General features: G+C 27.9%; 1 protein-coding gene and 1 long non-coding RNA gene across 4 annotated transcripts in view; one reads left to right on the top strand and one right to left on the bottom strand.

The window, feature by feature from the left end:
- Positions 1-12197: 12197 nt before the first annotated feature.
- On the bottom strand, positions 12198-14985 carry LOC136091660 (uncharacterized). 2 transcript variants are annotated; one of them, XR_010644166.1, is made up of 5 exons: positions 14516-14985; positions 13732-13789; positions 12759-12903; positions 12609-12643; positions 12198-12523 (listed from the first exon to the last, which is right to left on the bottom strand). It is a non-coding gene; the product is annotated as an uncharacterized LOC136091660 (long non-coding RNA). The 2 variants fall into 2 exon arrangements; XR_010644165.1 differs by lacking the exon at positions 14516-14985 and having other exon boundaries at positions 13732-14505.
- Positions 14986-17155: 2170 nt separating this feature from the next.
- Positions 17156-27598, top strand: part of LOC101237034 (protein FAN) — a 109429-nt gene continuing 98986 nt past the window's right edge. The window contains exons 1-2 of one of the 2 annotated variants that reach the window (XM_065820027.1): positions 17175-17423; positions 20159-20242. In XM_065820027.1, coding sequence (XP_065676099.1) covers positions 17344-17423; positions 20159-20242 — 164 coding nt within the window. In that variant the 5' untranslated portion in view covers positions 17175-17343. Of the gene's footprint in view, positions 17424-20158; positions 20243-27598 lie in introns of both variants that reach the window. The other variant, XM_065820028.1, reaches the window with a different exon arrangement.

Here is a 27598-nt window from a genome sequence, read left to right as displayed (position 1 = left end):
CCCTAGCTAAAATAATCCAAATTAATCAATTAGGTTTTTTTTATTTTAATAATAATGCATAAAAATCAGGGCCAAAACTCGATAAAATTAGAAAAGATATTATTAAAGTTTTTAAAAATATTGGCTTCCAAATTGAAATAAATATAAATTTAAAAATAGTGAATTTTCTTGATATCACATTTAACCTCTCAGAAAGTTCCTATAAGCCCTACAAAAAACCTAATGACGAATTATTGTATATTAATGTAAATTCGAACCATCCCCCTCGAATTCTAAAACAAGTTCCAATTTCAATTAACAATAGGCTAAACCAAAACTCTTCTAATGAAAATATTTTTAACTCCTCTAAACGCGTTTATAAAGATGCCCTTAAAAAAAGTGGCTTTCAAAATTTCGAGCTAAAATTTGAAAAGAAAATTGCAAAAAAGCCTGATAGAAATAGAAACATAATTTGGTAGGGTAAAGGAAGGTATGTTCGTGATAAATTAACTAGATGTGTAATTACAAAGTCAATTTCAGTAATTTTACTTAATTACTTTAATTGTTTGATGTACATAGAGTAAAGTTACTAGAATCTATGCAGTTTTGGGATTTTAAGTCCTTTGATAAGTTTTTATAAAAGCTCAAAAGTCATTGAGAAAAGTTAGGTAATTTTGTGATATGATATTTAATTTCGTGATAGTGGTTAGGTAATTTCGTGAATACACAATAATATTTAAATTTTTCTTTATTAATTAAGTATAACATCTGGTATAATATAACAAAAAATATCAACACTTGTTTTGAATTCATAACTATTCAATCAGACTTTAAGTTCATAAAATATAAATATAGTCAGGCTTATAAGTTAACAAAATTATAATAATACTTTCATTACTTTATATTTATATATAAAAAAAATATACTTTTAACATAGGTAGCTTAGAAAATAAAATAACAGACCTACAAAAAACTCTTAATATAATAACTATAATATTAACCATACTTATATCTGATTAACTTATTTTTCTAAATCACATTCTTGTTGACAACATGTATCACACATAAATACTTCACCAATGTCCTCATATGTTTGACAACTCTCATGATAAGGTACTAAACAATAGGAACACTGCACCCATTTTTTTCCATTTTTTTTTTTTACATCACTGTTGTAACTTTTTTTACAAACACCGCACTCCCAATCATCATCTTTTGAAGCATTTTTATTTTTTTTACTTTTTTTAGAACATACAGGAATAGAATCCTTTGAAGTTAATGGAATAGGTTGATCAGGAGGAGTCAGACACTTTGCACTTGAATCCCTTTTTGGCCTATTAGGGTTAGGTGTGGTTGGCTCTACAGATGGAATAGTTAACAATGTTTGTATAGCAGTATTACTGTGTGGTTGAATTTCTGTACTTTGAATCTCTCTGTTTGTCAATTGAGATGGAGCTATTGCTTCTGGAGGAATGGCATTTTTATTTAAAGGGCAAATGCCACTTTTTTTAAATGTGTTTTCTATATTTTTTTTAGAAAAGCTTTTAATATTTGCAGATTCGTATAGAGAAAGATATTATTATCATTTAACTATATAGTTATATCGTGCTTAAAACAATTTTTAATGTCATTATATTTAATAAAAGAAACATGATTAAAAATGTAAATTCATTTGAGGTGAAAACGTTAAGAAAATGTGTAACTGCGATAAGGAATCATAAGTTATAGGAAGTTAATAAAAAAACAAAAGTTTTACCATTAAATCAAGCATCTTTTCTAGTTTAATATTTAATAAAAATAATTTACTTACCTTAAAACATAAGTCTGGAAATAAAAATGTTGGACAAGTACTCCAAACAAATGTGCTGAACGCACGTTAAATAATGCTAAAGAATGTACAAACTGATAGTAAACAATTGACGTATCACACGCACCCAACGACTATTTGTGAATCGACAGTAGTACCCCGGGGTACCATTTGACGCAATTTCGATGTTTTTGACTAATAGGTATGTTCGCTACAAATGCCGAGCGAAATATCACGAAATTACATATATCACGAACATACCTTCCTTTACCCTACAGCAAAAATGTTTCAACAAATATAGGTAAAGTTTTTCTAAAATTAGTAGACAAACATTTTCCTCCCTCTAATAAATTACATAAGATTTTTAACAGAAATACCATTAAAGTAAGTTATAGTTGTACAAAAAATTTAGAAAGAATTATAAAAGGCCACAACTACGCGTTAAATAATAAAAATGAACATATAAAAAAAAAAACACACTGATTATTGTAATTGTGAACAAAAAAAGATTGCCCTCTAAATGGAAAATGCCTTTCGAAAAATGTAATTTACAAGTGCATTGTTTCCTCACAAAATAACCCTGAAAAACAATATATTGGCTTAACTGAGGGGGAATGGAAAAAACGTTATGCCAACCACAAACAATCGTTTAAACACCAAGAATATTCAAAAGAGACTATGCTGTCAAAATATATTTGGGATTTAAAAGAAAGAAATAAAAATTTTAATTTACAATGGTCTATTCTAAAATCTGCCCCTGCTTATAATAACATTTCCAAAAAATGTATGCTATGTTTGCAAGAAAAATTTGAAATAATTACTTATTTAAATCAAGAAAATTTATTAAATAAAAAATCTTTGAAGTGTAAGATTTTAATTAGATCAGAGGATGCTTAAATATATATTTACATAACCCTTGTTTTATCTATTGTTACTAATAAAAACTTAAACTCTATCCATTACCATTTACTAGTATAACTGGGTTTTCTTAAATTTTTTTTAAGCTGCTTCTATTTACAGCTTAAATAGCTTTATATAACTTTTGTTGATCAACTCTCTTGAGTGATTATGAGATTAGATTGTATAAAAAAAAATATTTTTACTATTTGAAACCTAAACTTAATGAAATTTAAAAGTAAATCAATGCTCTATTTAAAAAAAAAAAAGTAATTTCTAGTTATTTCCATCTGCCAGAGATAATTCAAAGCTGCCCCAGGTGTGTTCAGAGCTACCTCAGGTTGGGGCAGTTTTGAACATTTTCACGCGTGTTAAAGAAATAGGACTTCTGACTTAACTTTAAGCTCAGAATTTATTAAAACACTGCAGTTTTGTTCCTTAATCATTGTTTTAACTTCAGAAGAAAAAAAGTGGTTGGAATAATTAAAATAATAATTTATAAAAAAAAGTTTGTAAAGTGTTTAAAGCTGCCCCCCTCTCCTCTACTATTTTCAAGATAAATTATAAATCATACAATCATATTTTCTTTAGAAGCTTTACAAACAAACTTTAAAACTAAAAAAGTATAAACTAAATAAAATAAATAAAAAAAACTTTTTAAAAATAGCTATTTTATTTTCTACTTTTTAGTCTTGATAAAATTGAATTATCACACTTATTGATTATGATTAATATTCAATAAAAATTTATTTTGAGTTCTGTATATAATAATTAACAAAAATATTTGGAGCATATTTTTTTTTTTTATTAATTTAAATGTTGGTTGGGTCTTCTTCTCGGTTGATGTATTTGTTCTTTTTTGGACGCATTTTTATTTGTCTGAAATTAACAAGTGGAATATTTGTAAAAATTTTAATTAAATTTATATTGATACTTAACACTTTTTGATGCCCTCTCGGTTTCCGATATTTTTTTCGGAGTTCCAGATCTAACCAACGGGGAGGTGGGGCATCGTAAATCTAAAATACTTATTGAATCAAATGTAACAAATATAGCTATTGTTAGTCGGCAAAAGATTATTGGTAAAATTTCAGGGCTGTACGATCAAAAGAATTGCTTCAAAAAGCGCTGTGAAGTTTTGGCCTCCACAAAAAAAAAATGCGGACTCGTCAGTGAGTAAATAGAAAGCTATAAAAATACATTCAAGTATAAGTTCGATTAATAAAATTTTACAATGAAACTATCGTTTAAAATAAAAAATGAATATATTATTGAATAACAGAAATTAATAAGTTAATTGCTTATTATTATTGTTTATTAATTGAAAAAGACTTTTATAAGAATTATAATTCATTTTTATTTACCACCATTTACAATTACCACATTAACCACCAGAAAATGCTTAACTATTATTTTAAATTGCATTAGAGAAGAATCAGTTTTCAATTCATTATTTAGTAGTGTGTTCCACAGCTTAGGTCCTTGTTAGCAATTGAGAAGTTAAATGGCCGTAAACAACTTATTTAAACTGGGTAGGATGGGGGGAGGGGGGTTGATAGAAGGGGCGCAAGTAATCTGCCTCAAAAATAAGATTTTCAAGATACTGTAGTTATACCAACACTCTTATGTATAGAGCAATATTATTATGGATTACATAAATTTACTTTTAAGTGTCAAGTATCCAGTATTCGCAGCTGTATCACTCATATTAAAACTCAATTCAAGTAAAAAGGCAATAAACTTTAAACATAAAGAGATTCAAACGTTTATTTGGGAATTCTGTGTATCTAAGGTTCTGTGTAATGGGCACGTTGTATATATACGTATAATACGATAACATAAACATAATAGTATTTTATGCTATAGTTAAGTTACTTAACGGATTGGTAGTACTAATTTTTTCACGTAATTTTTCGTAATTTCATTTAAGGTTTTTGCAAAAATTTAATATATAAAAATGTTTCTTACGTTATTAAGTAAAATTTTACCTTCAAGTATAATTTTTTTAAATTCGCACGTGATGCGGAAAGTTAAAGAAAATAAGAAACGTAAACAAAGCTTCGTTTTAAAAAGCAAGTTTTATATAGTATGAAATCTTAATTATCTTATTAGAATTATGTTATTCTAATAAGATAATTATCTCCACATTTTTGAGTTTTTAGATAAAACGATTTAAAAAAATAAAGACTTTAGGAGACGGCATAAATTTTTTTTTTTTATAACATATATAGCTTTCTCCGCAACTTTTTTACTTATAACTTAGGCTACTATAGAGTAGAAAAATATTCTGAGGTACACAGCACTATTAATAACTCAAGTTTTAAAAAAAGTGGAGATAGAACAAAATAATTCTAACGTCGCGACTAGTAGAAGTATTGTCAAAACCACTAAAAATGCATAGCAAAATATGCATTAAAAGAAGTAATAGGGCGGTTTGTATCTACCGCTTCTAATTTTTGTTTTAGACGCTTTCCTTCCGCACTAGAGAATTTCCTTTTTAAAGACATATCACTGAAGTAAATTATAAAAATTATTGTTATGTAACGTTACTACAATTATAACAAACCTCTTTTTAATCTAGTTTGAAATTAAGAAATACATAAACAACATTTAGATAGTTTTAATAAGGCAGGATACAAACGTTTTTAAAGCAAGCCCGCCTTCGCTCTTATGCAAACTAATATATAAATATTATCTAATAACAACAACTTTAAATTTTTCTTTATTCTTTAAGGTGGTACAACACCAAATATTTTCTCAAAATCTTTAAAAAAATGAAATTTTTGATATTTAGCTCATTTGATAGACAATTTATTGTAGATTAATAATATATAAAGTTAGTTAGCAATTTTTTTTTTTGATATTGAGAAAAAGTAACTTTTGAAAAAAAAGTTCCATAGCAACAGCCTTAGCAACGCAAAACATCCATAAACACAACTGGGTAATTTCTAGTTTGTTCTGTAATTAATAAGTCATAAGCTTAAATAAGTTTTTATAGTGGTTTTACATTATTACTTTCTCAAAATAAATTGTAAATAAAATCGCTAAATGCTGCTTAATTTGTTGAATAGTTAATATTCTGACTGATTAAAAAAATATTTGTTCTGAATAAAAGACTTAGGTTCTGTTAACTTATTAGCCTTAAAATGGTCAGATCCTATGCTAGAAGGAAAAAAAGACATTACCAAGGCATTAAGCGTTACGACAAAGCACAAAAAATTCAATGCCAGAGCACAGTTATACCACAAGAGCCAAATTTTTTTACAACAATAGCCAGTGCAAAAAAAATTATTGCAAGGAAAAATCCAGAACTTGTTTATAATGATTTCAACTTTATAATGAACTTTGAGTTACTTCATTTAATGATTCTCGAAGTTATGAAATGTCCGAGTTGCTTTTCTTCAATTTTTATACAAAATCGTCCTAATAAAAAAGGTACGCGGAAATCGCGTTTTACGGAGCCGATTTTTGTGCTAAAATTTTGTTCCACATTTTTTTCACTTTTTTTTAGGTAGCGTCAGACAAACATTTTTTCTTTTTTTTTCTTTTAGAAACATATATAAACCTAGATATTTTTCTAAAAGAAGAAGGGTTAACCTTGATTTTTATGTGGCTTTTAATGTATGGATACTAATTTTTCATGGTTTTTTATGGTCCTGAAAATATAGTATATGTTCTCACATTAGTTTATAGAAAAAGAAATGTTGAGCCCGCTTTTTTTATTACTGATTTAACTTTCTACAGGCATTTTCTAAGCACATGCCAATTTTCAACAAAAAAAATGGGAGCAGATAGTTTACTATGTGTTATTCTATAAATACCACTTTTTTTAGGTAGCCTTAGGCAAACGTTTTTTTGAGGTATTTCTTGAGGTATTTCTTTTTTTGAGGTATTTCTTTTTAGAAACATAGGATATTTTTTGAAAGAAGAAAGGTCAAGCTTGATTCTTATATTATTTTTAAATATGGTTGCCTAACTTTTTTATGAATTTTTTTGCTGACAATTTTCCATGAAAATTTACTCGATGTTCTCACATTAATTTCGTATCAAAGAAATGTTGAGTCCGCTGTTTTTATTATTTTTTCTACTTTCTACATGTATTTTCTTTTTATCTGCCAAATTTCAGCCAAAAAAAAATGGGAGCAGATATATAACTAAGTGCAGCACTTTTGGTACCTAATTTCTGTTTTTATGAATTTTTTTTCGGTAACAGCGAACTATAAAAAGACGGGGACGGATAGGGGGCCAGTTCTTAGAAAAACTTTTTTTTTTCCTGCATATTAACTAATAATTTAGTTAACAGTAAAAATGGAAAAAAAGAGTTACGAAAATATATAGATTCTTTAAGAGATAGTAAGCAAATTTTTTTCATAATTATATTATTGCTAACTATTTTTAAAACAATAAATTAAATGTAAAAATTTTACTCTTTTTGTTTATCTTGGTAAGATAATTTTAAGTATAAAAAGATTAAGGTATTATTAATACATTTTTAATAATACAGTTTTAAACTAATACTATTAGATTAAAACTGTTTTGATTTTATTGATAGATAAAAGTATCATTTCACAGGTTCATTAAAACACCATATAAGTATAAAAATTTGTTAATACACAAATAAGTATTAATAATATTTATTTGTCTATTAACAAATACTTTGTTAAAAATAAATTATTTTATGATTTGTATAATTTGCTTCTTTTTTTTTAATTTCTATAGAAGTCTGCAAATCGAATTTATTTTGATTTATTCTTAACAAACATGTTTTTTAGTGTTTAGTTTAAAAATAATATAAAAATTACACTCAACTTCTTTTATTATTTTCCCGTTGTATACAACTTCATCCTTTAAATATTATTTAAATAATTAAACAAACATGTCTAATATTTGCTTCTTGTTTAGATCCTAGCACTATCATTATAGATTTCTTGAGGTTTCGTAAGTATAGTTCCCATAACATTTTTGCATTAACTTAATGTTTCTAAAGTTTTTTTAAATATATGATATAATTATTATTGTCTCTACCTTTTTCTTGATGTATACTAATTTATACATGTTTATTGTTTACATAAGTATATACCCATTTTTAATGTTAGCTTCTTGTTTATATACATATAATCTTTATATTTTAATTTTTTAGTTGTTATTTTTTGAACTTACTTTTGGCAATTACAAGGTGTTATTTTTTATTGTACAATTATTTTGTTACCTTTAGTTGAATCGACAAGGTCTACCGTTGGTAAGTTTGTATATTATAACTTTTGTTATGAATCATAGTAACAAAAGTTTAAACATGTGTGTCTAGGTTTAACTCATATTTTGTTTAACTCTCCTTTTATCACTTTCTATAGTTAGTAATTTTGACAACCAGTAGTTTTTGTTCTGTGAATATACTTAATGCTAAACTTATTTTTTTTTTGCGGTGTCTTACTCCTTTTTTAACTTTAGAACCATCTTCATCTGGTACAGCTGGTAAGTTCTAAAAACCTGTTATGCATTCCTTATCAAATGCAACATTTATTTTTTATAACAATCTTTTAACCTTAGTTCCAACTTTAACTGCAACAAGTGGTAAGTTTAAAAACTATTACTTTTTAATATGTGTATGCATTTCTCAACAGTTGCAATGTTTATTTTCTATTAAAACTTTTTAACCTCAGAAAGATCCTCATCTGCTACAATTTGTATATTTTAAATACTTTACTTTCTAATATGTGTATGCATTTTTCATCAATTGCAATATTTGTTTTTTATTACAACTTTTTAAACTTAGGACCATCTTCATCTGGTACGATTGGTAAGTTTGCAAATTTTGACTTTCTATTTGTGTATGCCTTTTTTTATTAATTGCTATATTTTTCTTTTTTAAAACTTTTTTTACCTTAGTTTCATCGTCTTCTGCATCAAGTGGTATGTCTAAATAATATTACTTGTTAATATGCGTATCCATTATTCATCATTTACTATATTAATTTATCTTAAAATAATTGGGCTTAGAAACATATATAAACCTGACTAATGCAAATCAATTTTTTAGGACTGTAAATCAGTTCCTAAAAAATTGATTTGCATTATTCAGATTTAAATATTAATTGGACCATAGTTAAACAAGTACTTTTTTGTATTAGGTATGTATGATATTTTGTAAGTATATTCTTTTAAAAAATTTTATTTTCATTTTGTATTATCAATTGTTAACAATTTATAATATGTTAGTACATTACTTTTCAAGAAATTTAATTAAAATTAAAATATATCAACTCTTCAATTGTACTCTTTTGAAAGAAGTACTTCATTGACAACTGTTTCAGGGTCTTCTGTTCTGTCACTAAATGAAGATATAGCAATTTTACCTCTAGTCAACAGTGAACCCTTCTTGCCTGTAAAATTCTTAGAAAATGAAACAAGAAAGCATACATCTAGAGACGAAGTAACCCCTAGGAAAGAAAAACTCCTTAAAAGGTTATCATATTTATCTTTTCAGTTAGCAAGCTCGACCAGAGAACACAGGAAAAAAATGACAAAAATTAAATCAAAATATAATAGCATGCCATATAAGTTAAAAGTATTCAGGCAAAGCATCAAAAGAAAAGAAGATATTATAAAAGATTTGACGATGGAAGTTAGAGAACTAAAAAAACAAACTAAAACATATCATTACAGTAGGTTAATTCGCAATCTTAAAGAAAAATCAAAGGCACCAAAAGTAAAAGAAAAACAAAACTTAATGCAGATAAAACTAAAACATAGTACTGATAGTGAGGCAAGCAAAAAGTTTATCGCTCAATTAGAAAACGATATGTTCCAAATAAAAGAGGGCCAAATTCAAAATGTTATTATGTCAGAAGATGATAAAAGTTACCCATTACAATTGAGAATGATAATTTATGGCATGTTGTTTGCAAATGTTCCAACAGGTAATATTCCTGTTGGAACATTTGCTAATAACATGCCATAACAGGGCAATATTTGGGAATTAACTTTACTGATATTCCTCATCGTTCAACTATTGAGCAAATGGCTCGTGAGCTTGGCAGTATAGCAGAACTGCAAGTAGCAGATTGGGCTATGAGTAATTCTCATCTTATTCTTGGATTTGATGCAACACACAAGACAACACAAGAGGGTATTCATATCAACACTGTTTATCTCATATCTGAAAACAACTGTCAGGCCATTGCTCTGGACCAGTTACCCAGTGGAACAGCTGTTGATTATGAAAGCCATATATGTAGAGCAGTTGATCATTTAGCTTTTATTTTTTCAGATTTTCACTCGCTTCCCTTTAATGAATGTCGTAGTTCAATTATATCAAATATTTCCGACACAATGTCTGACAGAGTCTCAGTTAACCATCTTACTATTATCAAAATTTGTAATACATGGGGGAGAATTTAAATGAGTTCAACTTCCATTTGCACCCTGTAGACACAATTGCCATTTCATGTCGCGAAGTTTTGAAATCTCTAGAACTTGAACTTTGCAAATTGTTTGGATATGATTGTATGGCTGTCAAAATTGATTGTATGGCTGTCAAAATTGATTGTATGGCTGTCAAAATTGTGTTAGCCATGAACAAAATAAGGTTTAAGGATGGCAAAGGTGATCCACAAGGTTTTGTAAATTTTTTACACAATAAAAAACTACCTCAAGGTATTATTCCACGGTATCATGGAAACCGTTTGCACATTCTTTTTCATACTTGTTTCATTTTTATGAAACACTATGCTGATTTTCTACATTATCTGACCACTGGAACAGTAAAATGTTTCTGTTTACAACCGATGAAGGTTGTTTTGACACGTCAATATAAGAGATATTTCTCCCTTACTATTAAAGAGGAACCGCAAGCTTTGTAGCTTGTAAATATGTTACAGCAAGTTTTATGGCTTGCAAAATGAGTACCGCAAGTTTAGTAGCTTGCAAATATGGTACAGCAAGTTTTATGGCTTGCAAAATGAGTACCGCAAGTTTTGTTGTTTGTAAATATGGTACAGCAAGTTTTGTAGCTTGCAAGTATGGTACAGCAAGTTTTATGGCTTGCAAATTTTTTTTGATAGACGGCTCTGGCTTACCTTCACGTGGTGTCTATTGTTAAAAATGATTTAATTTTATTCATTAATGGAATTGAAGAATTAAATCATTCACTAAAAGCCAAGACAAAACTTAATTACATTTTTTATTTCAAAATACTTATTGTTTTTGTGTGTTTTTTGTTAAGGTTAGAGTGGGTAATCGGTCCCTTTAAAGGACAAAATGGATATTCAAACGCATCTTGTAATGTGGTAAATTAGTTTTTTATTCTAATTTTTTAAGAAAGTATTTTAACATTTTTAGTGAAATTGTTATTAAATTTTTATTTTCAGGTTTCAGGCAGCAGGGGGGAGGGGACAGCATACGCTGCCCCCTCCATCCTGCTGCCCGAAACCTGAATATAAAATATAAAAACCTGAATTTTTGAATAAGAATTGACAACGTTATAACAATTTATGTAAAAAAAAAATTTTTTTTGACCACAGTTTTATCAAGAAATCCATAAATCGAAAATTTGCTACTAAAAACGTCATAGCTTTTTATAGAATTGTCCGATTTTCGTAATTTTTTCACCTTTGAAATACTGTATTTGAGAGCTTTCTAATTATATATAACATTCTAGTATTTGAATAATTTAAAAAAATCAGTCAACGTACCTATAATAAAAGAATGGGACTTTGTTTGACTTTGGAACTTTGCTGTACTTCCTGTGATTGGTGTCATTCATTTCAAACTTCCAGACCTATTTCAAATCTTTTTAACAATTCTGTAGGAAGAGGTAGCTATGAAATAAATATTCTTTCTGTATTAGCTTTTAGAGAAATAGGTGAAGATTATGAACCAACGAAACTATACCACCAACTAATGAACATTCCTTCAATTACCTACGGTGCATATGATAAAATTAACAAAAAATTATACAATGCTTATGAAACTGTTGCTCAACAGGTTACTAACAAAGCAGCATTAGAAACTAGAAACTTGATTAATAATAATGCTTCACATGATGATACAATTCAATGTCAGGTTTCAGTTGACGGAACGTGGCAAAAAAGAGGTCACTCATCATTTAATGGTGTTGTCACAGCCATATCTACTTTAACAGGCAAATGTATAGATGCTGTTGTGTTGTCAAAACATTGTAAAGGATGTATTCTTTGGAAAAGCAAAAAAAGAACTCCAGAATATGAGGATTGGAACCCAGTAGGCACAGCGACGTGACAAAAACGTGAATTTCACGTTATTTTGGCACGTGACATTTAGGTGACTTTTTGGTCCCCATGAAATGACCAATTCACGTGATTTATGGACGTGTTTTTCACGTTACTTTTGGCACGTGATATTTAGGTGACTTTTTGGTCCCCATGAACTGTCTAAAAGACGTGCTTTTTACGTTAATTTTGGCACGTAATATTTAAGCAATAACTATGCTTTATAAAAACGAAGTGTTTGGATTCGTGTAAAGAAAAAAAACTCATCGTCGAGGAAATAATTAATACGTATTAAATTACATGGTTTTATTAGTCAGTATATTAGTTCTTGACATAAACATTTTGAATTTGTAATAAAAGCTGCACTTTTGTTAAAATATACTCCTTATATCCAATAAGTAATAAGTACAAAGTCATAGATCTGCAACTTACGAAGAGCACGCTTCGATCCACAAAGAGCGTACTTCAAACTTAATTTAACGAACCAGTCGATATATTCTCCCATAAAACACGCTTCAAACATAATCTAACAAATCAGTCGATATTTTCTCCTATAAGAGTACGCATCAAACTTTATCTAATGAATCAGATTTAGCTGAAAAGAAACGAATAAAATCTTAAATAATAATATGATTATTTAATAATTATCTTAAATCACAAACTTTTAAAACAAATCTTACTTGGTAAGTTGCCAACCATTTTGGAACAAGATTTTCTAGTTGTTTAAAAAAAAGAAGTACAAAATAATAAATATAAGTCTATAGATAAATATATATCTATATATAAAGTTAATAACTGATATGCGTGATTAGAAAAAGACCTGCACTCACCTTATGTGATAACATCTGATTAAATAATTTGTTTTCTTTGTTTTCCATCTTCTTAAATTTGCACTTGTTTCTGCATTAACTTGTTCATACATTAACTCACTAGATGCAAAGGTGACTGCCCACGAAGTTGCTTTAAATGAGTAATCTACAAAGTTTTGAACATTAAATGTAATTTTAGAATGCACACAGAAAAATTATAACAATTTTTAAAAATGTAATAGTTACCACATAACCACACAACATTATAGTGGGGATTTTATATCATGATTTTCCTACCCATGGTGAGATCTTGAGGCTCCTTTTGCTGTGGAAACATTCACCACGTCTAAGGAGCCTCATCTACCCCTAATTATATATAATATATTAAGTATAAAACTAAAAGTATGTATAATAAAGTATTGTCAAATTAGGTCACCAATAAATACCGAGTGCTGAAAATTCAACTCAGAATCAAGCTGCATTCTCCAACAAGATATGAACTAAATTAAATTCTTGCTACAGGGTGCGATCACAAAAAAAGACGAAGAAAGGGAAAAGTGAATTTTCTCAAACTTTAAAAGTTAAAAGGTTATTGTGTCTTACTACAGAATGATATTCCTAGGCAATAACATAACAACACCATTGGATCTTCCTAGTCAACAATATTTTATACAGAACTTATCATTTGTCATGTAGTTTAATAAATTTAATATTAAATAAGTTATAATAACTTATTTATTATCAAATTTAAATATTATTATTAATTTTAAGATAATTATTTAATAATCATATTATTATTTAAGTTTTTATTTGTTTCTTTTTAGCTAAATTTGGTGTCTATAGCTTTTATTGGAAAAAATATAGACTTATTCATTAGATAAAGTTTGATGCATATGCATCAAACTTTAGCTAAAAAGAAACATATAAAAAGTTAAATAATAATATGATTATTAAATAATTATCTTAAATCACATACTTTTAACACAAATCTTACATGGTAAGTTGCCAACTGTTTTGGCAACAAGATTTTCTGGTGTTGCTATTTCTTTGATCTAAATCATGAAACAATTTAAAAAAAAGCAATGCTATATTTGAGATAAACTTGATTTACATATTGGAAGGTTGTCAACATTGAAAGATAAGTATAATGCAGTTTCAAATACAATATCTTCATAATCATCTTTTTGTTGGGAAAACATTGAACAAATCCGCATTAATAACCTGTTTTATATTGTACATAATAACATTAGCAATAAAAGTCATATATTATATACAATAATAATTTCATAAATACAATTCAAATATATATATTAATCGTATAATATTTAGATAATATAAAAAAATGAAAAAAATAAGTATTAACCTTTTTTAACAAGTAAAGCACAAGATCAAGATGTCATATATTACAAAAAGATAAAGTATATAATAATAATATATACATATATCAATAATAAATAACATAACACATTTGTTTATTGATATTATCTTGGATAAATTCTATAACCTTGTTGATAAAAACCAAATAATAGAAGAAAATCTATTTTTGGTTTTTATCTAATCGACTCTTGAGCAATAATGTATGCAGAAGTTCTACAGACATTATTATTGCTCAAGAATCAAGAATAAGTTCTGCTAGAACTTATAATTTGTCCATGTAGCTTACTTAATTTGATATTAAATTCGTTATAACATAACTTATTTTGTACTAAAATAAGTAAGCAAAATGGACAAATTCGCCAGTCTAAAATATTATATCATAAAGTAGAAAAAAAGCATACCTTGTATTTGAGTTTAATCTTATTTGTGTGGCAAATAGGGACGCTTGGTACTAATTTATTTAAGTTAATTTGATGCAATTTGGATATTAGATATTACAACTTAAAATATATTGGACTATTTAGTTTTGTTTTGTTTTAAATGCATTGCGTTATAAGATATTATATAGACCAATTTTTTTTTTTTAATTATGATTAAACTACAATAAAAATTAATTATATCATCATAAAAGTAAAATAATTATAACTAATATAATGAATACAAAAACTATACTTTAAAAAAATAAATAAAATAATAAAAAATATAATTTTATATTTCTTATCACAGGTTTTTATTAAGAATAAAAAAAGTTCCGTTAGACGCGATATTTTGGCACGTAACTTTCACGTAACTTTCACGTAAAATAGTAACCTGGACGAAGTCACCTAAAATACACGTGATTGAAACGTGAATAAAACGTTGCGTGCCTACTGGGAAAGCATACCATAAATGTCTTGCAAATCATCAAAGATCATCTGGTGCTATGAAAGGTGCAGGTGCAATTACTATTTTCCATCGGTTTGTCAAAAAATAAAAGTTACAATATACTAGTTATTTGGGTGATGGTGATACCTCATCGTATTCAGCTTCATGTCCATACAAAGATATAGAGATCAAAAAAACAGAATGTATTGGGCACATCCAAAAAAAGATAGGAAGTCGTGGTCGCGCACTGCGTCAACGTCTACGTGGAAAAAAGTTGTGTGATGGAAACCCAGTAGCAGGAAAAGGGAGGTTAACCGATAAAGCACTTAAACTTTTACAAAATTATTTTGGAATGGCTATTAGACAAAATTTAATGAAAAAGGCTGTATGGGCAGTACTTTTTCACAACTCTGATATTAAAGACATGAGTATACGTCATCAATTTTGCCCACGAACTATTGCCAGCTGGTGTAAATGGCAACGTGACCATATAAGTGGACATAAAACATATAAATCCAAGCTAAGCTTGACATTAGCAATAAAAAGTATTCTTGTCCCTGTATTCAAAGACTTAAGCAATGAAGAACTACTTGTGCGGCCGTATAATATGTACTGCTTACTATTAGTCAAATAATTCTTAAAACAGGAAAAATTAGTATCTATTATACTGCAACTTTTGAGCTTGAATAGAGAGATTTGGTGATTAACTGTGTCAAAAGCTTTACTTAAATCATTAAAAATACTTAGGAATACTTGCCTTCATAAATCGCTTCAAATATATTTTGGTGAATTGGTGCATAATCACTAGAATGGCCAGATTTAAATCTGCTTTTTTTTTTGTGAAAAAAATTATTTACATTTAAAAAAGAATATTGTCTCTAATATTTAAGAAAAAACAAGAAAAATTGGTTTTTAAAATTAGAACGGCTTTTGCAATTTTCAGTTTATCTGAAAAAATACCTTGTTTTAAAGATAAATTAAAAATGTATAATAATGGAATTGTAATTTATTTTTTTGATTTGATAATGACGTTGCTACTTATAGCATTAAATCTTCACCTAATATCATCACCTAAACTTTTATTTGGCTTTAACACAGAGACAGTGTCTAATAATTCTTTTTCAGTGAGTTTACAATTAGACATAAAGTTAATGTTGGTTTAGGTTAAGTACGAATCAAAGTATATGAATAGTTTCTATATTTGATGATAAAGTAGGACCTATATTTACCAAAAGCATGAGTGCGGCAAAAAAAAAGTTTTTGCAACTGCTTTGCACTTATGCCAGTTTGAATTTATGCCAGTTTGCACTTTCTTTTTCATTTTCACGTTTGCAAATTCTTATGGTGCATTTATCCAAGTTCACACTTGTACCAATTCGAAACTTATTCCAGTTTTTGTAACTACATTGTACTTATACCAATTCGCACTTATGCCAGTTTATGCAACGCTTCGCACTTATACTAGATAAACATTTAAAGCCAAGTAGTGCTTTTTTGCCAGAAAGTGTTTTGGTTATCGGTAATACCTAGTGACGGATCCAGGAAGGAGGGTGTATTCTTCCCCTTTCCCCCCAAAAAAAAATTGAAAAAATCTTTATTTATGCCTGAGATACGAATGTTCGAAGCTTAAGTAACCGAACTTGGTAATTTTACGGTATAACATCCGACAGTGCATTTCTTTCATATTATAATTTTTTTTTAAAGTATGTTTAATAATTTTATAGTTTTTAAATCAACATAATTTAATTTTATTTTGCAAAAGATATCTAATATTATCTTTTTTGTAAAAATTATAAAAAATTACTTTTTCGAATATGTCGGAAATCTTAATACCAACTTTTAAACAATGCCGTAAACGTATTTGGTAGTCGTCAGAGTTGTTAGTCCTTAAAGCCTGCCCTTGAGCCAAAAATTGAGGCCTTGGCCTTGAAACTGTTGGCCTTAAAAAAATATATATATTTTCTTATTGATTTTGTTGAATTCTGCGCATAACCTTGGTCTATTTTTACAAAATATGGTTTTATTGTCACAGCACTTGCTAATAACAGTTTTGGTAATAATTGGCCTTAACGTAAGGCAAAAATAATTGCGTAGGCCTTGGCCTTAAAAATCTTGTCCTTGGCCTTGAAACTTTCGGCCTTTGTCTTGGCTTTGTAACGTGTGGCCTTGGCTTTGCTACTTTTGGCCTTGTTAACATCTCTGATAGTCGTAGTCGTAGTCGATAGTGCCGTAAATGTAATCGATAGTCAACAGAGTCATAACTCTTCTCGTTAGAGTCGTAAACCAAATGTTTACTTATCAATGTATTTAATAATAAACTATAATCAAATTACCCATTGACTAATTTTTTTTCCCTCTATTCCAAATGGCAATTGTTAAAGAGACAACAGACGGTATAAAATACTTTTGGAAAGATAATCTTATAAAGGGTAAAGTTCAAGAGAGGTTAGTTACTTATAAAAATTTTAAAATAAAAATAAAATAATATAAAAAGATACTCAGATTTAAAAAAAAAATATTTTAGTTAATTCAAATATAAATAATAATACTATTGTTGTAAACTGCATCTTATCTTTTTCATAATCATTTGAGAAAAGTTATTTAGCTCTATAATTAAAAATATGATTTGAATAATCCTAGGTACCCTCTTAAAATATTAAAACGTGTTTATTTCAAACCAATTCCTTTATATAGGTGTTATTAAATGATGAATTTTGATAGCAAATTTATAATCGTAGGTTAACTAGAAGTAAAAATGTGCAATTTTTTTTTGTAAAAAAATATAGTTCATTTTTACAAAGATATTGAAAAAATTGATTTCAAAAAGTGAACTTTAAACCATATTGTATAAGGTACACAAAATATACTAACACCTATAATATATGTATATATATATATATATATATATATATATATATATATATATATATATATATATATATATATATATATATATATATATATATATATATATATATATATATGTATATATATTCATATGCAAAATTATGTTAAAAAATAAAATTGCGTTGTTTAGGGGGATTTTGACCAGGGGTAGCGATTCCACATTGCAACAAAAAATATTTAATGTATGACAAAAAACACATAATTTATACAAACTTTACATGCTTATATCTTTCTTTATGTATATAAGCTAGAACCTTGAGGTTTTTTGCACCAATTAATTTGACTCAACATCTTTTCAACCACTCGGTGTAGTTAAGTTGATTTACAAGTTATTCAAATTCTTTTATTTGGAATTAGCATGATTTTATGAGCGTATTATGTCCAAACAAGAGCTTTAGATGTTATAATTTTTTTTTCTTCTAGTTTTTTAATATTTAAAGAATCATTTCTTTTTTATATATAATTTTCAAAACCTTTTTACTACCCCTAGTAGTGAGTCTAAAGAACACTGTTTTGGATCACTTTAGATCACTTTTTCTGATGTACATTAACTATATATAGTTGTCAAAATACAATATTTCTATCAGTTTTCACAAAAAATACTAAAATTTTGACCAAGAATAAGTTTATCATTAAGAAAAATTGCCAATAAAGGATCAGAACAAATCATATTGTTAAACGATTATGTTCATTTCATCTAAACAACATATTTATTTAAAATCTTATTCAAATTTGGACAAGCGATTGTGATTTTAAAAAGATTTAAAAAAAAAAAAAATCTTTGGTCTGAGTTTTTTTGGCTACAAACATTTATATTTTATGATGCAAAATTTATCATTTAATTTTTTTTGTCTTTTTATAATTTACAGACCTGATTATTTAACGGAAAAATGTTGTAGTCAACATAATATCATACAAACTATCATATCAATAACAACAAAATATCGTACAGACTATACAATATACGCTATAATATCTTAAAATTGCCTCAACTACACCAAGCATGTATAGAAAGTACTCTGTTTTATATAGCTTCTCTTATATATTATTCATGTCTTAAGGCCACTATTGATAAAAAAACTTGCAGTGGGAATGTTTTTTTCAAAAGAAGTTTTGAAGATAAGGATTTTTAAGTACCAAAACACCTTAGATTTGTTTGAAAAATTTCTATATAGAATAAAAAAAGATAAGGAATCTAATCAAATAAGGAACCTTTTTAACATTTATACTTAATTTCTTAATTCTCAGTGTTAAAAACTTTAAGATTGGTTTAATAACAAAAAAATACTTTTTTTAAAAAAGGTTTCCTGTAAAATCAAGTATAGCCTTTCCTCTATTTAAATATAATATAATATTTAAATATAATATGCGGTAGTGGTAGAGTGCTCGCTTTGTAAGTGAAAGGTTCCGAGTTTGATCCCCACCACGTCCCTGGTAGAACCGTGCTCAACTCGTTTCTCCATGCAGCGGCCTTGTTTGTCAAGGTTCGTGTTTCGGAGTTATAGAGTTGAGAGAGGGTTATACCACAAATAAGTAGCCTCCTTGTCTGTAGTGGCCTTCTCGGCCTTGAGGAGGTGAATTGACAAAAAAAAAGAAAAAAAGAATTAAGTATTTATTTATGTTTTCTTGAAAAATTGGTACTTATAATTTTTGTGTAAAAATTATGTATATTATGCTTTTTTTCTTTTGCGTATTGTTTGTTTTGATTTTTGTGTATTTTAGATATCTAACTTCCAGACATAATGCAAACTTTAATCATTTGTATATTGATACTTATGTCAAATAAGGATTTTTTGCAAAAAAATGTAATGATTAGAGTTTGGAAACATGAAAGCCCCATAATTCCCCCTTGCCTTAAATGTGAAAGCAATAAGTTAACAAAATATTTTGGTTATCCTGCAACTAAGCAGTGGAAAATAAATTTATTTTTTAGCTTTGTTTCATTTTCCTCCATAGAGACATTTTTTTATGTTTTTTAAAATGTTGATAAAATGCTGATAAAATGTTTATAAAATGTTTCTTTTAATAGTATTATAAGTTCTATCTTTAATTAGATTCAGAAATGTTTACAAGTTAATTCCTTTTAGTTAGATTATTTTCGATTTTCCTTAAGTACCATAAAGTTTATTTAAGCTTAAAGATTTAATGATTTTATGCTGCTTGACTGCGGGATAACCAATATTTTTTTTTACTACCCTCAACTATATATACTTATTCTATATAAAGTTATACTAAAGTTTAATTTATTAATGTTTAAAATTATTTTTAAATAGATTTTTAAGATCTGTGAAAACTTATTCATGGCTACTGTCAATGTCCTCAGCTTCATCTTCATTGACTTTTCAATATGTTATTATGTATGTTGAAGTTTTTTTTATGGTTTTTTCTTGCTTTCATTTGGTTTATGGTTCCTCCTAAAAATAAATGTATATTATCATCATCATTACTTTTTTTTTTAAAGGGATCCCCAAGTGCCAAGACAAGTTGTGTTCATATTAAAGAAAATGTTTAAAAAAAATGTTTGGGCTAAATTTTTTTGATTAAAACTAAATAATGAATGCACACCATTAATTTTAAAATTCAAGTTTTAGTCGAAGCTCGCCGTCTCCATTTTTTATTGGTTCTCGGAGTCTGTATAATTTTAGCTGTAATCTGCAGACTTGATAATTTATTCCATGCATGTTTAATTCATAACAGCTTTAGTAAATGATGTCATTGCATTTCTTTTTAAGATAGCGTTGTTTTGTTGTTGTTTTTTTAAAAATATAAGTATTTTTTCTACTACAATATATCACATAAAATATACAATATACAAATATATCACAAACAAATCACAAAAAATATTTGTGGTTTAGTAAAAAATTATACAAATATATATATTTTTTTATTCTTATAATTTTTTTTTTACTTGAATGATTATTACTTTGTTTTAGAAGCCAGCCAAAATCATCACACAATTATAAATAAGAGAAAAAATAAAGGCAGTATGATGCAGTTTCTTATTTTATATTTAGTTCATATGGTTCTTTTTATGTTTAATTTACTTTTAGTTTATATGGTTTAACTTTTTCACTACCGCAAGCCGCTGGTAGTGGCTTTCAAGTATGCTTCACAATTTGTCTTGTTTTTGTACATAAATTTCCATTCTAGACCCATATAATTTGTTTGTTCTAAAGGTTTAATTAATTCTCTACATAATCAAGAAAAAATAAGAGCTGTATTGTGTAATTATAAAAAGTTATCACTTGACTTCATTTTTATATTTATATTATAACTAACAATTGTATATTTTAGTAAAAATATTTGTTTTAACTTTAATTTAGTTTGATTTGTATGGTTATTAGTAAAATAATTTGGTTAATATTTATTTTCTACTTAGTTCAGTTTATATATTTTATTCAAGTCACTCATTTTCAGTTTATACTTTAAATTAGTTTATACACTTTGGTAAAATTATTCTTTTAGTATCTAGTTTATATTTAGTTTAAATCAATACGTTTTACTGCAAATATTTGTTATATATTAAATTTTAATTTTTATAAATTTTGTGACTTAAATTTTTAATTGTATCACAAACTTTTTTTTGGCATTTAGTAAAAAGTTATACAATTAACGTGATTTGGTGATTGTGACAAAAAAATACTATATCTTAAATGAAAAAATTTATATGATGATGTCATATACCAAAACAGTTATGAATTAAATGCGCCTGAAATAAATTATCAGGTCTGCAGATTGCGGATAACATTATACAGACTTCAAGAACCAATAAAAATGGAGATGGCAAGCTTCGACTAAAACTTGAATTTTAAAATTAATGGTATGCATTCATTATTTAGTTTTAATCAAAAAAATTCAGCCCAAACGTTTTTTTAAACATTTTCTTAAATATGAACACAACTTGTTTCAGCACTTGTGTAGTGTGTGTAGTCATGGAAACATTTGAAATTCTTGTTTCGTTCTTCATATGCCTCTTCAGAGAGCCAATAGGTAAGACCATTCTCCTCACAACCTTATCTCCGTGTAATAATATCTTGTGCAAACTTTGTGGCATATAATACCTTGGGTAGCTCTGTACAAACAAATGAGCCACCTAAAAGAGGCAATCAATCATGTAATTATAAAAGCTAAAATAACCCCAGCTTAGTATAAAAATAATATTAACAAATAAACTTACCTCAAGGAATTACTTTTAAAATGCATCTGCATTAATTGGCAGAGCTGATGACAATGTGGCCAAGATGAAATGCAACTTTTTCCAGCAGTAGTACATTCAGCTTTAAAATTTCAGCCACAATATTTTAAATTTGGCACATTTAAATAATAAAATAAAATTTTTATGTTATGCCAATTCTATTACTCATTTATTACAGCTTAAAATGACATTAGCATCCGTAACTGTGACTAAATATTACCTTTTAAATGTTAAAATGAAATGAAATAGCAATCAATACTGTTGTTATGCAAAAATAATTTAAAAAGTTAGGTATTCATAGCAACCAATATAAATTATGACTTCCTTAAGGAGTTTGAATCTTATTTAAATACACGTATTTAATATAGTGTACATAGCACGAATAAAAAACTGTTAAAATAATGTTAATGTAAAAATAAGTTGTTGCTATGTAAAATTTAGTATCATAGCAAACAAATTGTACTTAATTTGTAGCTCGAATATGTCTGTCTACATCCATAAAACCAAGTGTGTTGGCTTCCTTACATGTTAAAGAACAGTTTATGACCATTCATTTGCTGCTCTAACCCGCCCCAAAAGAGATGCATTTAATTTGGGACATTTAAGTAATAAAATTAAACTTTTGTATTATACCTATTCCAATATTTATTTATTACACCCTAAAATGGCATTAGCATCCATAACTGCGACTAAGTATTACGTTTTAAATGTTAAATTGTAATAAAATAGCAATCAATACTGTTGTTATGCAAAAATAATTAAATAAAACTGTGTAACAGGGTAAACAAAATTATAAAAAAATTCTAAACTTTTCCACCAAATTATTATAAAGCTGTTCCGGGAAGATGATTAAGAATTATTTAACAACAAATGTAATAAAATAACTCCAAAACTTTAATTAGATATATATAAAGAACATTGTATATGATTTTTAGACAAAATGTCAAAATTTTGACAAAATTTTTTGACAAGATTTTTAGACAAAATGTCAAAATTTTGACTTTAGTCCGTAGCTGACCCACTGTGCTTGGGGATCCCTTTAAAGACATCTTAAAGACATCTTTTATTAATTATTTTATTATTATATCCTAAAATCTTGCCAATTCAATTCATTGAGTCTTTCCTGCTGCATTTTTATAAACCAGATTCATCTATGGCTCAGTTATTATTTATCTTATCAGGCCTAAGCCTTGCAATTAAACAAGCATCAAGTCGTTACTTTAGTCTTGTAGAATGAATTTGCAAATTGTATGTTTGATGTTGCTGAAATAACAAAAGTATTAAGGTATAATACAAAAAATGTAATCAAGTTATATAGATCATCTTATTTATTTAATAACATAATAAAAAACGTTACCTTCCAAGGAAAGTTTTATAAGTCTTTCACATCTGACAACAAACCTTGCTATATGTGAAAAAAAACATATCTAAGAATTTATCTAGGAGAAACATTATTTCTTTTAAGATTTCTTTACAACTGTACCTTATTTTTAAAAGAGTGCACATAAAAACAAGTGAAAAGAAGTGAAAACAAGTGGAACAATAGTTTCTTTATTGACATAATTAAATAAAAATCCAATAATTAATGCTAATAAAATTGTATTACATATACAGACATATAAATCATCATCTTAGCTTGTTAATATATTTGAGGATTATCACTGCATCTCATTAGTTTTTTTGAATGGTTTTACTTTCATCTCATTATCTATTGTTCTTAAAGCTAAAAATCTGTTCTTTATTGACAGTAAATAAAAATCCAATAATTAATATCTATTTGAATAATAATATTGTTCAATATCTATTTCTCTTAGAGCTCATAATGTTGTATTATTAAACTTGTCCAAAACCTAATTATCTTCCAGAAATATCAGAAATCTGCAAAAATAGCAGCTTCCTTTAATATACTGACTAAATGAGTTTCATTGTCAAATCCTGTGTCCCTAGCAAATATAGTGCTTGATAAGTAGTCTGCTTCGGAGGATAATCATATATGTATGAGAAACCCTTCACATGTCTGAAAAAAAGGTCACGTGTATTTTCTGAAATTCTTTGTTATTTAATATTTCAGAAAATTTTTTTAACAAAAGTGAGACACTTTTCACTGGCTTATTGTTAACAATAACAACAAGGAAAAGTTTTCTTGTGGGTAGGTCATATGTTTTTAACTGTTGCTGCTATAGTTAGCCTTCTCTTTTTTCTTCAAAACCATTATTTAACTGCTCTTTTAAAATAAGAGCAGTTAAAAAATGGTTTTCTTCAACCAACTAATTAATTAGAATTTTATTGTTTCCTTTCAATCTATTCACTTTTTTGTTGTAGCTTTATTTTACTTATTTTAGGGTTCTAATTTCATTTATACATTCTAAAGATTAAAACTTATTCTGCATTTTATTTCCTTTAAATATTTTGGGCCGATGAACTTCTCAAATAATAAACTGTACAGATTGACTAGCCACTACAGAAAATTTTTTCACCTGATTAGGCAGCCACTTCAAAAAATTCTTCAGCTAAATATCTTGTAGTGTTAAGTAGAATGATTGGAACTAAATTGAAACTAACATTTTTGTCTTCATACCTAATTGGTTGCTGCAAAGTATAACCAATAGCAGCCTATGACCAGGTGGAAGGTTTCTTTAAAATACTTATGGTTTTATGCAAAGATCTTATATTGAAGTTCAATAATTTTCAGATGAATTTTTAAGTTGTACAATGTTCTTTTAGTTTCATACAGAATAATTTGTAGTTGCTTTTGGAAAAAATTCTGTAAATGTTAGTATTTAATACAGGCGCGAAATGCCATATATATGTAAGAAAATGAAAATATCTTCCATATTTTTATGGAATCCATCATTAGATATGATTGGAATACCTTGGGTTGGGTGTGTATTCATCCAATTTCCTTGAGGTTGTAATAGTTGCACTCTTCCACCCAATCTTATGATAAAAACTTTGTATTTTCATATTTAAATGTTTGAAATTTGTTAAAAAAAACAAAAGTTTTCAGGGATAACTTTCACATTCTAAGGACATGGTGCACAATAGAGGATTTTTTGAACCCACCTTGGGTTAGGAGTGGGTGAAAACTAAAATATTGTTATTTTTTTAATGTTATATAAAATGCATGGACATACACCTATTATTAGGTGTATAATGATTTATAATTTAAAATTTGGATGATATTTTCCTCCTTTATTTTAGGCTGATTTTAACTTGATAGACTCTTTTTGACCTGAGTCCTGGTGGCTATAGTGCCAAACCAGAAAATCCTATAATTTGTAAAATAATATGCAAGAATATGAAAATACATATTCATTATTAATAAGAATGATTTATAACATGTTTTAATTTAATGAACAGGTAACATTCCAATACTGATAATGAAAAATAAAATAATATGATTGGGAAAATGCTATTTTCTCAACAGTACTATTCTAATCATATTATTTTTTAAATTAGAAATCACCCTGTTATTTTTTATTTTTTATAATTCACCTCCCCAAGGCCAAGAAGGCCACTACAGATGAGGAGGCTACTTGTGGTTATGACCATCTCTCAACTCTCTAACTCCGAAACACAAACCTTGACAAACAAGGCCGCTGCGAGGAGAAACAAGTTGAGCGTGGTACTACCAGGGACGTGGCGGGAATCAAACTTGGAACCTCTCGCTTATGAAGCGAGCGCTCTACCACTACACCACTACGACATTTGATTTGGTATTAGCATTATGCAGTTTATTTACTTTAGCTTTTGTTTTTTATTTATATACACTGATAAAAAAAAAATTGTTGACCTATAAAATAGTTGCTTAAATCTTGGTTTATCAAAAATGAGCATTAGGTTTATTATTCATCATAGTATAAAACTTATATAAATATTAAATCCTATTTGACTAGCAAGCCACACTACAATAAAGTTGTTTTACATGTGTTCTGTTAAAAATGCTGAATTGGAGTTACAAGGGGTAAGCAGAATAATTCTACTGATCAGCCTTGAACCCCTTCTTTATCTATTATAATGGTGTAGATATAAATCTGTGTTACAACTTTTTCTGCTTAGGATGATGAATGCTAGATCTTCTTGACTCTACTCATAGATTTGTGCATGTGCCTCCTTGATAGCGGCAATGCAACTCTTCCTATTATTTTCTAATAAGCAGTCTTCTCCATTTGACAAGTGCTTTCGTGCTCTTGCAGTTTTGCGCTTGCCCACACGTCCGCCAATACTATGGCTGATGCTTTTTTAAGCGCTTGCCAAAAAATTTCAAGCGTATTTTTAAATTGCAACAAATCTTTTTACTTAATCAAGTTCTAATTAAAGAGGTACAACAAACTAATATGTTTTAAAATTCCGCACGCCAGACAAAAAAATTACTGTCCGGCCAGCGCTTTTTCGTGCACTGGTGGTAAATTTCAAACAGAGAAGACTTAATAAATGTACAGCTCTAAAACTCAGTTTAAAAGTTCTGAGGCTGGCTAGTAGTGTAGTTTCCTGAGCTCTGTGGTCTCTCAGAGAGGCTGATTCCACCAACTGCTGTAAAATATCAGAGTGTTAACAGTGCCATGTTGCGCATGGATGGTGTCCCTGTTAATGCTTTTGGTGCGCATTGACGAGGCCACATAAGGAGCCCTAAGTTACAACTTTGGGTTAATTAATGGGACTGAGACAACTGAATAGCTCATTGCTTAAGAGACCGTGCTCTATTTATGAAAGAGTCAAGTTCTCTTTAAACTTAAATCATGCCAAAAGTAGTAACCCAAAATAGTAAACATAAAAAACCATCCCTCATGTTTTAATATATCTTTTACAAAGATTCATGGTCTGCAAAGTAACCCAGTTGAATCTTGCTTCTTACAATATTTACCAGACTTGCTTGCTCTTAATGAGACTAATTTGAATTCCTCTATTCCTTTTTTAAGATCTATGGTGTTGATGCATACTATCCTTTGATTTGCAAAGACTCAAATAATCATATGCTTTGGCTTTGGGTATACATACACATTAATTCACCTATTTATCGTGATATCAGGCTCAAATCCTTTGACTATTCTTTTGAGTGCTTCTGCTTTGCACCTCTTTACTCCTTTCTTTTTGTTCTTTATCGTTTTCCTTCTTCCCAAGACGGTACTCTTTTAGATGTAATTTTTGATTAATTTGGCCATGCTCTTTATCCTTCTGCCAATATTGTTGTTTTTGATGGTAATGCTCATCACACCGAATGCCTTGGCTCCAACGCCAATGACCTTTCTGGAAGCCTATAAAGCCTATAACTTCTGCATTTCTCAATCTTTTACTCAAATAGTTTGCTTTGTGACTCATTTTCCTGACAATCCCAATCATATACTGTCACTCATGATTTGTGTCTTATCTCTGACCTTAGCTTATGTTCAGTTTCTACTTTTTCTCCTTTAGTTGGTTCTGACCAATGATCTCTCTAAATCTTTTATCTCATTATTCTTCTTTGGATCTATCATCACACTGCATACTACTATCCTAAAGCTGGGCTGATGTCTTTTTT

This window comes from Hydra vulgaris, chromosome 15 (assembly GCF_038396675.1).
Source record: "Hydra vulgaris chromosome 15, alternate assembly HydraT2T_AEP".
NCBI lineage: Eukaryota > Metazoa > Cnidaria > Hydrozoa > Anthoathecata > Hydridae > Hydra > Hydra vulgaris.
The sequence above is the reverse complement of the archived record's forward strand: the minus strand, read 5'-3'. Positions and strand labels throughout refer to the sequence as shown.